Here is a 12,871-nt window from a genome sequence, read left to right on the forward strand (position 1 = left end):
AGCTGTTTTTTTATCAAATGAAGATTTGTAATTTTTCCACATCTGCTGTGAGCAAGAACACTGGAAAAAAACTGTACCTAGCTATGAAAAGTACATATTTGGTTTTATCCAAAATAATTATAAATAAAAGACTTATTTCGTTGGTTAGTAAATGGTTAAGACAGTACTAGTGATAGTAGTGGCAAAGCCAGCATTTGGTTTGTGTGTTGCAAAAACATCAATGCATCAATGATGCTCTCATGGGAATTGCAGGTCTCACCAGTCAGTTCTTCAAAGTTTGAGGCAGCATTAACAGGGAGTTGCACAACACAGTTTACACAAGTGTGTCTTCAGAGAAATGACGCTGGGTTCAGGTTATCGTTTTCAATTCCGTGCTGTTTGGTTTGATAGACTAGAAGTAACTTGAGCCAGTCTTTACCTTTAAAAATAGTCCAGTTACTATAAGCACTCGGAAGTTTACATCAAACACATCCGCCCACCAGCCAATGATGACATTCCCTCCTACTCCCTGCAATGAACAGGAACAGGAATGTCTTGGTTTCGAGAGAGACTTCAGGGTCATGAATGTCCTTTGGTGCAGCTACAGTGGCTGCCATAGACTGTGTGATGACATTGGGACTGAACTTCTCCTGTGCTCTTTCTCCACTCTTTTGGTTTTGAACACACCCTCTCCCCAACAACACTACTTCTCACCTGTCTAGCTTGACCCCACGCCACCTATCCTCCCACAGGCTGCTCCACTCAGGGCAGATGAGTCATTTGTGGGTATAAAGGGGAGTTAATGTGGAGCAATCTATCTTCTCTGCTCTGGGGAGTGTGGAAGACACAGGACACAGCAGGGCTAAGTGTGTGTGTGTGTGTGTGTGTGTAAGAGAGCGAGGTCAGGATAGGAAAGTTGCAATTTAAAATAAAAAGTGGATTGCCTGTTTTCAGACTTACATTGCAACCATGGGGCTGGGAGTAAGTATTGGACCTTTGTCGCGTTTTTGCCTGGTTTCCTAGACTATATGGATGTTGGGTTAAATGATGCTGGTTATGTTTTTAAATTTCTGAGCTCAGACCAAATTTGAGAACGTGTCGGGGATATTTTTTGACTTGTGGCTGACCTGCCTCCAAATTTTTGATCATCTTCTAATCAAAGTGACTTCACCGGCTGCATTTTCTGGCCTGAGATTCACATCAGACTAACCCACAGGTCGAGGTTTTTGACCATCTCCCTACCAAAATGACTCACTGGTATTATTTCTGACCTTCCACTGGATCCAGACCAGCTCACTGGCATAAAAGGGGTTACACTGGTTCATCCATCCAACCACTTTAGTCCAGATTAAAATATGTCAGTAAGGAAGTTTGGATTGTTGGTTTTCTAATGTCGACAGATGATGGAGCCTATGACACTTTGTTTTCAGACTTTTACTCCTGGGCCACCATGAGCGTATCACTAGCAGTTTTGATTTTCTTTTTTCTTTTTTTTTAAGTAAATGTAAAATAACAAAGGTGATACAAACTGTGCTAACACTAACACAGGCTGAATATGTGAATACTTCTGGATAAAGGAAGAGAAAGAGTCCCATGTGTTGTTATTAAAAAAAAGTGTGATATTAGTGGCAGGAAGAGAAATTCCGTGGTGTTTGGTTATCTAGAAAGGCAGGGTTGTTTTAGATAAGAGGGTGGTTAATGCTTTGAAACATGCCATGTAGAAATGTCTGTACACAGTGTTTTTCTGTGTGTATATGACATTTGACTGGTGAGGACGGATGAACTTAAATATAACAATATTATTGGTTTGATAGATAATGGAAGGAGTGAGGGTTGTCTAAACCTTCTTGCTTTTGTTTATTTTGTTTTTTTAAGGAGTGACTTGTATGATTCTTTCCCATAGATCCAGAGCATTTTAACCAGATGAGTGAAGAGTTAAATTGCAGTGAGAAAACGTTATTTTCAAGAGCATTTTAACAGTCAATATTCTGCCCATAGCTGATCACAGTGATTCCATCCAGTGCTGGAGGTTAGGCTGAGGGGATTGTGGATTTTATATGACCAGAAAACACGGTGGTGTGTGGTCTGCCACATCTTAACCTACACAGAATTTAGTTTGGTTAATAGAGCAGTTAAAAATTTTAGAGTTTGATTCAGTGATGATCATGATTCCTTGCAATAATGACTGATGCTTTTTTAAAGACTGGTCTTATATTGAGGGCCAGGAACTTGAATTCCTATTATGGAAGTTTTCAACATGCAGCTGTGGCTAAATTAATTCTAACTCATTATGGAATTATTTCTCAGTGTCTTGCTACAGTTTGAAATGTTGTACAAAACATTTAACAGTTCAGGACACTTTTAGAAGTGACTCTAAGACAACCCATGTGCAGACTGGTCATACAGTGGCATTATGTCTGAGCTGATTGAGTGCTGTTTTGTACACTTATTCACAACTGGAGAAGTTTCCAGTTAGTTTTATTTTTATTTATAAATTCATCTCCTCAACATTTTCTTAATTCATTCTGTTTCCTTCTCTGGGTTACTTGCATTTTGCATTAATGTTCTATACTTTGCTGATGTTTTTGTTAGTCTGGCAGCATGTTCCTTTTCTTTGAACCCTGACTGTTTTACTGTGAGATGTTGTGTTTGTTTGTTCTAGGTTTTGTTTTTGTGAGATTTTTAGAAAATGCATGACAGCTGAGATAAAGAATACTTTATTTAGCATTTATAATGAAATGTCCAAGTCCGAATAAATTGAAATGAATGAACAAATAAGCAAAAAATATTTAAAAAAAAGTTAAATCAAAATGCAAAGAGGAGTTTAGTGCAGGTCACAGCACACTGAGACATAAGAGTAGAACCTGATTAATGTTCAATGTTCAAAGTAGATTTAATTTTGAAGCAAATGAATGGATGTACCTAGTGTTTATGACTATGTGAGAAGAGAGAGTAGGAGAGTGTCAACATGTGGGTGTGTGCATGACGAAAAACGAATGCGTGTTTGAGAATATCACGAAAGGGCTAGAAGGTGACATTTTTATCCACGTACATATACAACTGCCCATCATCAGATACTCAGTTGTTCCTGGAGATGCTTCTGGGTGTATATATTGCGTCTGTCGAGGATTTCCCATAGGTCTTTGTCCATACTCTGGCTATGGGCGTGACATTGATAATGATGGTCTTTTCAGCTATGTGATACAGAATTATTTTATTGAATTTTTGGGGTCATCAGTGGTTAGGTCTTGATAGCTTCTGGAACTTTAATTGGAGGCAACTCAGTAAAACCCATGAGTTATCAACAGGGCCCAGCCTTCTGCCATAGCTATGACAATATGAATATTATCTGGACAAACCTAAGTATGTAGTTTAACATTATCCTGTAGATAGGTGACATGTTGGAGCTGTGGTTAATACCTCGCATAGAAGGTTCCAGGATTGAATCATGTGCCTGTGTAGGTGTTCTCCTGGTACTCCAGCTTCCTCCTACAGTCCAAAGACATGCAGGTTGGGTTGTTTGGTGACTCTGCCCGTAGGTGTGAATTTGAGTCTGAGTGTTTGTCTGTATGTGTGAGCCCTTTGACAGACTAGTCATCTGTCTACCACACCTCTTGCCCTAGAAAGAGAGTTAAGCAATAGAAAATGGAGAGAGGATGGATTATCCTGTAGATTGTCTACAGATCACAAAACACACACAGGTCACGCTTGTGCCAGTGGGAGAGTAGAAAACAGCCCTTTGCCTGGCTGGGTCAGTGCTCACAGGTCATAGGTCAAAACATTTACCTAAACACTACTGCCAAGTTTGGTCACCAGCTATTGAATATGTTTTTGTTCTCATTATTATTAATAATAATACAATAATATTTTTAACTAATTCACAGTCCTTACAGTAATTAACAGGTTTTACAGTATGTTTTGGTTGATACTGCTTTATGCTCTTACAAATGCAGCAAAAAGCATCAGGGCAGCCTTATTTAGGAGCTGAGTCATTTTGTCTCACTTTTTTTGATCCAGAGAGGTAAGGATGAATACCAACCCGCACCAACCTCAGACGGTGTGGGCAAGAAAGGCAAGAAAGGTAAAAAGAGCAAGAAGGACATGGACGATCTGAAGAAAGAAGTTGAACTGGTGAGTTAAAAAAAAAAATCATTATTTATCTTATTTATTTTAGTGGATCGGTTTTTCTTGCCTCATACTTAATCTCATTCAGGCCATGTGTTGGTCAGTGTATGTCACTGCCATTGCTCACATCTGTTATAAACCTTTCCTTTGACTTCACAGTTAGTCGTATGAAATGCAAAGAAAGTCTGATAGTGATTAACTGTCAAGTGTGTTGACAAACCGCAGCTTCCTGAATGAACAGTGGTTTTAAAGGTGCACTGGGCATCAGTACAACAGTAAGGGTGCAGATGGGTCTCTGTGGAGCTCGTAAAATTTACCTATTAATCAACTGACATATCAGAGTCAGTGTATTGACAGTTATATCTATTCCCAAATCATCATTAAGAAAAAGGACCTGGCCTGAGAACAACACTGTAGCAGATCACATCATACACCAGATTCATTTTGATCATCTTAATATTGATGTGAACTTGGACTGAGTCTGGAAAAGTCCACTCCACTGCATCAAACTGTCAAACACATAAACAGAAAAGATAAACAGATTTATGCAATGCTCTCTCTCTCTCTCTCTCTCACTGCATAGGATGATCACAAGATAACCTTGGATGAACTTAACAAAAAGTATGGAACTGACCTGCACAGGGTGAGCACTCAGCATGTGTGTTGGTGTGTTTTTCAGTGTAAGTGTGACAGACTGATAGTAACTCACGGGAGTTGTACTGCTTGCTGGTGAATATTTCATCTTTCTCTCTTATTGTGTTTTAGCCAGAGTACAAAATTAAACCATGTTTTTTTTCTCGTGTTTTGTCTCTAATTAGGGTCTTTCCTCTTCCAGAGCAAAAGAGATCCTGGCCCGAGATGGCCCTAATGTCCTCACACCTCCTCCCACAACACCTGAATGGGTTAAGTTCTGCAAACAGGTAAAGTCACTTCTTCCTGAAATTCACAGTCAGTAGTGCAACATTCCCATGTAAAATTCAATGCTAAATCATGATGACAAACCATCAAAGTTTAGAAATTGTTTTATTCTCTTTGCAGATGTTTGGTGGTTTCTGCATGCTGCTGTGGATCGGTGCTATTCTCTGCTTTATTGCTTTTAGTATACAGATTACCACCGATGAGGAACCAGTCCATGATAATGTGAGGAGGACTTTGCTAGTGTATATGCAATTTATCTATGAACTAAATTCAATCAATAATACTTCCAAGGGTGAGCTAACATAACATTTCTGTCGTCCTGTAGTTGTACCTGGGTATTGTGCTTGCTACTGTTGTCTTTGTTACTGGTTGCTTCTCCTACTACCAAGAGGCCAAGAGCTCCAAGATCATGGATTTCTTTAAGAACCTAGTCCCACAGGTTAGAGTTTCTTGGCAACAAAACACAAAAAGTCAAATAATGGAATAGTGCCTTTGCACAACGCTAAGGAGAATCATCAGTGTTACTGCGTAGACATATTTTGCATTTATTACCTGGCTTCTTGGGGATAAATGAGAAAATACTCAGGAAATCTAATTTTGTTCAGAAACTATCTTAAAAATGTATATTTAACCTTTGACCTCATAGCAAACCCTGGTTGTCCGTGATGGTGAGAAAAAGAGTATTAACACTGAGGACGTGGTGGTTGGAGATGTGGTGGAGATTAAAGGTGGAGACAGGATTCCTGCTGATCTGAGAATCGTCTCTGCTCACGGCTGCAAGGTCTGAACCTCAAAGGCTTGTTTTAATGCTGATCAAATAAATACTAAGGCAAAGAAATGCTGATTTACCCACTCAGCATGTCTATACATCATAGTTAATGTTGCTTAGCGTCTTTTGGGAAATGATGTGTTTATTAAACATTAGTTTACTTCCTCTAAAACACTTTCTGAATAGTTTTTCTTTCTTTCGTTTTCATTCAAACATCAGAAACATTTCATTAAAAATAAATTTCATTCATACATTTTTGTTTCATTTTACTTCTTCAAGGTGGACAACTCCTCCCTGACTGGTGAATCTGAGCCACAGAGTCGTACTCCAGACTTCTCCAACGACAACCCACTAGAAACCAAGAACATAGCTTTCTCCTCCACCAACTGTGTTGAAGGTAGAGATTTATGTGGTTGGCACAGAAATCCATCTGTCCATCAACTATCTATGCCTCTTATACTGCTGGTCAAATAATATTTAACTCATATTGTCACTTTAACATTTTACTCAAAAAATCTCTCTGTCCAGGTACCGCCAGAGGGATCGTCATCAACACTGGAGACCGTACTGTGATGGGTCGCATCGCCACCTTGGCTTCTAGTCTGGAATCCGGTCAAACTCCCATCAACATTGAGATCGAACACTTTATTCACATCATCACTGCTGTGGCTGTTTTTCTGGGTGTTACCTTCCTCATTCTCTCACTCGTCCTTGGATACACCTGGTTGGAGGCTATTATCTTTCTAATTAGTATCATTGTCGCCAATGTGCCTGAAGGACTCCTTCCGACTGTCACTGTGAGTCATGCTGTGTATGATACACTGTTTTCTGCTCACAACACTTTCTGTTATTCCACAATGATTTTGTTGATGTAGAAACTCAAAATGTTATCACTATTAACATTGGTTTGTGTCTCCAGGTGTGTCTGACTCTGACTGCTAAGCGTATGGCCAGGAAGAACTGCCTGGTGAAGAACTTGGAAGCTGTGGAGACCCTGGGCTCCACCTCCACCATTTGTTCAGACAAGACTGGGACCCTGACCCAGAACAGGATGACTGTGGCTCATATGTGGTTTGACAACCAGATCCATGAGGCTGACACCACTGAGAACCAAAGCAGGGTTGCCTTCGACAGCAGTTCGATGACCTGGGCTGCCTTGGCCAGAATTGCTGGACTTTGCAACCGTGCCGTCTGCCTCGCTGGGCAGGAAAACATTCCTATATTGAAGGTGAACATCTTCTAATTAAACCACATTTTGCTCTTGATAATCCCTTCTGAATTTGCACCCAGTACCTCATGGAATATTTGTCTTCAACATTATGTTGAATTGGATCCTGTAGCCAGATGAAACCTCAGATGCAGTGACTGTGTGGGAGGTGTCTTGGCATTCTGACTCGGCAAGGAGCATTTTTGATCCAATAAAATACAAACGCAGCCAAACTGCACTACAGATGTTTATAAAAAGCACTCAATGTAATTAAAGACCTTTCTGGAAATTTATAGCCAGTGATACAGCAAGATGGCCAGACAGATCCAGTGAGGTTTTTGAATGCTGGGACATTTATTACTTTCTCAAACTGCATAGCAAGTACATTAAATGTAATAAATATTTATTAAAACTTGTTAAACTTATTATACTATTAAAACAGTTGAATATTTATCAGGTGAGATATTCATTATTGCTAAAATGGTGATAATAATGTTATTGTGCAAGCCAGGTCACAATCAGCTTCAGACTCCAGTATTCAGTATTGTTTTGTATAATTCTTGTCAGTTTGTTGTCAGTCTTGTTGCCTCTTGTAGAAACATGTTTGACTTTGTTGCATTAGTTGTCATGTATATTGTAAATAAATAAGAGGCGTAATATGTTTTCTGATCTGGGTCAAACCCACTGATCCAACTCTTTGTCTTCTCTTTGACTTCACAGAGAGAAGTAGCTGGTGATGCCTCAGAAGCTGCCTTGCTGAAGTGTATTGAACTGTGCTGTGGATCTGTTAATGACATGAGAAACAAATACCCCAAGATTGCTGAGATCCCCTTCAACTCCACCAACAAATATCAGGTTAATAATTCACACACAGTCCAGCATTGTAAAAATATGACTACAATAATAAATGTTTACTAGTAATACATTTTTACATTCTCCCTTTGGTGCCTGGGGTCAAGTATGCCGTCATTGACCTGTTATTGACTAGTAACTGTCTAAATCAACTCGATTAAAATAGACATTGCTTTTAACATTTTAGATACTGACAATAAAAGTAAGTAATAAAGTAATTTAGGTCCAGCTTTCCTCTTGTCCCACAGCTTTCCATCCACAAGAACACAACTCCTGGAGAATCCAAGCACCTCCTGGTGATGAAAGGAGCCCCCGAGAGGATTTTGGACCGCTGCTCCACCATCATGATGCAGGGCAAAGAGCAGCCTCTGGATGAGGAGATGAAAGAGGCTTTCCAGAATGCCTATGTTGAGTTGGGAGGACTTGGAGAGAGAGTACTGGGTATGATCTTGTTATATTACATTGTTAAAGCCTCTTGTCCTGAATAGTTTGTGATAAGCTCTGTTAAGTGCTTTGAGTGAATGACAAATATTTTCTTGTTATATTATACAGGTTTCTGCCATTTTAGCCTGCCTGATGACCAGTTCCCAGAGAACTTTGCTTTTGATACTGACGAGGTGAACTTCCCCACTGAGAACCTCTGCTTCGTTGGCCTCATGTCGATGATCGACCCTCCTCGTGCTGCTGTGCCTGATGCTGTTGGAAAATGCAGAACCGCTGGAATCAAGGTATGAGAGAGTGGTCTTCTTAATTGATGAATTACTTTGCTCCTTTATGATATCTTAAATATGAGGCTTTCCTGTGTCTGGATAATGATTCAAGATCTGGACATTGTTTTATCTTACCTCTTCCCTCAGGTCATCATGGTCACAGGCGACCATCCCATCACAGCCAAGGCTATTGCTCAGGGTGTGGGGATCATCTCAGAGGGCAATGAGACAGTTGAAGACATTGCTGCCCGCCTAAATGTACCAGTTTCAGAGGTCAACCCCAGGTTAGTCTACTTCTTAAGGTGCAGTAAGGATCTTTTTCTGTGTGAGTTGAACTGTAGAAACTGTTCTCAAACTTTGACTAATACCAGTACTAATAAATGCAAAGTTAAATCACAGTTGACTAAAAAAGCCCTGCAGTCGCCTTTTACCATCAATTTGCTGCAGACTGTTTTCCCAGTTGGCGTCTTCTCTTTGTGTAATGTCCTGGTTGTACCCCATCCTCAGAAGCAGGATGTTGGTTTCCAGCTTTTGTCTTATTGCTGCTGTGATTTTCTCTCCAGAGATGCCAAGGCCTGTGTTGTCCATGGTGGTGAGCTAAAAAACATGACCCCAGAGCAGCTTGATGATGTGTTGAAGTACCACACAGAAATTGTCTTTGCCAGAACCTCCCCTCAGCAGAAACTAATTATTGTGGAAGGTTGCCAGAGACAGGTCAGTATAAAGTCTAATTTCAGACATTTTCACAGACTGAAACTGGAATCCAGAGCTGTGTGTTGTCTAATTATTTCCTTTATAAAATACCTAAACCTTGCCCTTATTTCCTTTGTCTTTAGGGAGCCATTGTGGCTGTAACAGGTGACGGTGTGAATGACTCTCCAGCTCTGAAGAAAGCTGACATTGGTGTTGCTATGGGGATCACTGGATCTGATGTGTCCAAGCAGGCTGCTGACATGATCCTGCTGGACGACAACTTTGCCTCCATTGTGACTGGTGTGGAAGAAGGTCAGACCTGCATGAAGACTAAACTGTGGAAATCCAAAGTGTAACAAGTGTCACTGTTCCTTGTAGATTTTTTCACTTTCCTAATAATATTAGTTTCTAAATTACTTTCTCAGGCCGTCTGATCTTTGACAACTTAAAGAAGTCCATTGTCTACACTTTATCAAGTAAAATCCCTGAGATGTCACCCTTCCTGTTCTTCGTCATCACTGACATCCCTCTGCCCCTGGGAACCGTCACTATCCTCTTCATTGACCTGGGAACTGATGTGGTGAGCTCTTTGACTGATGACTGAGTTGATAATGTGTCATGCTGCTCACCTTTCTTTACTGCCCACTAATCCTCCCTGACAGCCATGATGATGTCACATCTGTGCTGTCTACAGGTCCCTGCCATCTCCCTGGCTTATGAAAAAGCTGAGAGTGACATCATGAAGAGACAGCCCAGGAATGCAAAGACTGACAAACTAGTGAATCAGAAACTCATCAGCGTGGCCTATGGACAAATTGGTAAACAATATTTTTTATCTAACATTAAGTTTACCTAGCATGATTCAAGGATAATGTTGATGGTTTAATATTTTTTGTGTACCATCAACAGGTCCTGTGAAAAGACCAAAGTAACAGTGAATGTTTAGTACTTGGGCCATTAGAAACTGAGTCACTGGGTGACGTTTCTTCATTTTGCAGCCGTGTGGCTTACTGATGTTTTTTTTTTTTTTAGATTTCTGGAAAACAGTGGAGCCCTATGGCACATAGAAACATATATATCAGATTTTGCTTATGTAGGTAATACTGTTAGGATAAATTCTCTGTATTGATCATATCATGGGATTTGTTGACCTTAAGAGCTTTAACGAGATTCATTAATTGCATTTATCAGTTCTTTATCTGCTTGTTCTTTACTTTCCCTGATATGGAAAAAAAACCAAGTGTCTCCTTCATTATTGTTCAGCAGACACAATTGTCCTCATTTGAAACTTTTTATCATTTTCTGGAAGTGCTGCATATAATAATCACTCGCTGAAGCTTTAGTGCTTTTCTTTGGTAGGTATGATTCAGGCCACAGCTGGGTTCTACACATACTTTGTAATCATGGCTGAAAATGGGTTCCGCACATTGGATCTGGTGGGGCTGAGAGTGTTTTGGAACAGCAAAGAAATAGATGACCTGGAAGACAGCTATGGACAGCAGTGGGTCAGTAACAGTAACGTTACTAGTAATTCTGTCATAATGCTTCTATCAGAATAAATAAATAGTTCAGTCACATGTTGCTGATGTTCTAATCTGTTTTTCATGTTATTTACCAGACATATGAGCAGAGAAAGGTTATAGAGTTCACCTGCCACACAGCTTACTTTGTCACCGTCGTGGTCGTCCATTGGGCCACTCTGCTCATTGCCAAGACCAGGAGGAACTCCATCATTCACCAGGGAATGACGTAGGTGCACATGGTCACATTGTGGACCTGTAAAGTACAGTATTGGGTCTCATCCTTTCATACAAATATTTTCTCTCTCTCTCGTTTTGTACCTCTTGTTATTTTTATTTTATATTTTAGGTTATAGACAAATCAGTGGCAACATCACTAGTTTGAACTACGTCTCATCATTTGTTTTTACTATGAAATATCCCCAGCTTTTAAAGCAATACTCTGTATACTATGTATGTATTCCTTTTTTTATATTAGACCTACATAAAAAGCACACCTTAGTTCATTTTTAACTGTAATAACTGTGTTAACTCTGTGTTTCCACAGGAACCGTGTCCTCATCTTTGGTCTGTTTGAGGAGACAGCCTTGGCTGCTTTCCTGTCATACTGCCCGGGTATGGAGGTCGCCCTCAGAATGTACCCTCTCAAGTGAGTAAACTACACACACTTAATAAACCATGCTACGATTTTTCTGTCAAAATGGAAGTAGAACATAACTAATACAAAGCGGGCCCACATTATAACACAGAAATAAATGCATAAACAGTGTTATGGTTATGGTTATACTGAGTGTATTATCCTGCTAAATTATAAAGGATTGGACAGAGAAACACCAGCTGTACACCAAGCACTGGCGATATGTTCAGCAGCACTATTACCACATACAGTGGAAATAATTGGTCACAGCAAATATTCATTTAATTGAACATAAATTTGGAGCAGTAATGTCAGAGTGCTCTGACATTGTCGATCTGTTCTGATCGACCTTTTACAAAGGTCTTGTCACATTTTAGTGATACAATCTCTCTCCATCCACACTTCAGGCCATTTTGGTGGTTCTGTGGATTTCCCTACTCCCTCCTCATCTTGTTGTATGATGAAGGCAGAAAATATGTTCTCAGACGAAACCCTGGAGGTAAGCCCTGTCTTGACTCGTCTTTTTGCTTCCCAAGGCAGGTGGATTTGTAGTAAGACACATTTTTTGTTACTGTTCTCTGCTATTTGGTGAAGAATGTAGGGGATGAGTAGGCCCCGATTATTTAGAAATTAAATAGTTTGTTACATGATATTATATTGCTGTTCAAAAAAATCCACAAATCTATATATTTGGCATCTTGGAATGATTATTTCTTAAGGTATAAGAACTTTATAAACTAAATAAACAGTTTAAAACCCCATGAAATGCATTTTCACAAAGCTGAAAGATAATCTCATTTTTGTGAAAAGTTTAGATTTTGGTCATGCAGCGAGCAAACGGAGAGCAGTGGTGATTTGGTGAATAATCAAAATTGTGTGACGACAACACAATGTCAGAATTTATTTATCATTTTTATTGTCAGGGAGCTCTTGTAATCAAGCTCAAGGACAATTTCTCATCTACAAGTGTAATCAAAAATGCCACAATGTCCGTGTCTTTTCAGGACACATCTCTTAACGGTGTTAACAGGAAATTCATGGTGGCATTGCCAGATTTATGAAATGTCTCCCCGATCTAGACTACAGACTGAGTGCAGAGTTAAAGGTTGCAGACTTTTAAGAGCCACCAAATCAGTAGTCCTGTCAGATGCCTTCCTTGGATTCTGTGAAAGACAAAAAAAATAATAATAATAATTAGGACGCCAACTGTGAGTCAAAACATCCCAGAAACCCCATCCCTAATTCTGTCTCCTTTGGTTTCTAGGTTGGTTGGAGAGTGAGACATACTACTGAGTCAACACAACATGCTCACGGAGGGAACAGTCAGTGTTTCATCATTATTTACTGTCAAGTTACATATATGACTGAGATGTTAGTAAGACTCCTCAAAACACAAAACATGGATAAATGAACAACATAATGTTCATGTTTTTCACAATAAAACATTTAAACACAACTGTA

General features: G+C 39.7%; 1 protein-coding gene across 2 annotated transcripts; it reads left to right on the plus strand.

Annotated features, from left to right (window-relative positions):
• Positions 1-812: 812 nt before the first annotated feature.
• LOC113127497 (sodium/potassium-transporting ATPase subunit alpha-1-like) lies at positions 813-12,871 on the plus strand. Of its 2 annotated transcripts, XM_026302159.2 has the most exons (23): positions 813-960; positions 3,997-4,110; positions 4,688-4,747; positions 4,923-5,024; positions 5,143-5,244; positions 5,348-5,461; positions 5,669-5,803; positions 6,071-6,188; positions 6,320-6,588; positions 6,711-7,019; positions 7,719-7,853; positions 8,099-8,291; positions 8,403-8,578; positions 8,708-8,844; positions 9,124-9,274; positions 9,397-9,565; positions 9,679-9,833; positions 9,948-10,071; positions 10,613-10,758; positions 10,872-11,002; positions 11,321-11,422; positions 11,818-11,909; positions 12,675-12,871. In XM_026302159.2, the coding sequence occupies exons 1-23, from the start codon at positions 949-951 to the stop codon at positions 12,701-12,703; spliced, it is 3,075 nt and encodes a 1,024-aa protein (XP_026157944.1). In that variant the 5' UTR covers positions 813-948; the 3' UTR covers positions 12,704-12,871. The 2 variants fall into 2 exon arrangements, with proteins under 2 accessions (XP_026157944.1, XP_026157945.1); XM_026302160.2 differs by lacking the exons at positions 813-960; positions 3,997-4,110 and having other exon boundaries at positions 4,940-5,024.

Source organism: Mastacembelus armatus, chromosome 2, assembly GCF_900324485.2.
Source record: "Mastacembelus armatus chromosome 2, fMasArm1.2, whole genome shotgun sequence".
NCBI lineage: Eukaryota > Metazoa > Chordata > Actinopteri > Synbranchiformes > Mastacembelidae > Mastacembelus > Mastacembelus armatus.

Coding starts and splice junctions, on each gene's coding strand:
- LOC113127497 (XM_026302159.2), top strand. Junction 6,589..6,710: donor GACTCCTTCCGACTGTCACT/GTGAGTCATGCT, acceptor TTGTGTCTCCAG/GTGTGTCTGACTCTGACTGC. Junction 8,292..8,402: donor ACTTGGAGAGAGAGTACTGG/GTATGATCTTGT, acceptor TATATTATACAG/GTTTCTGCCATTTTAGCCTG.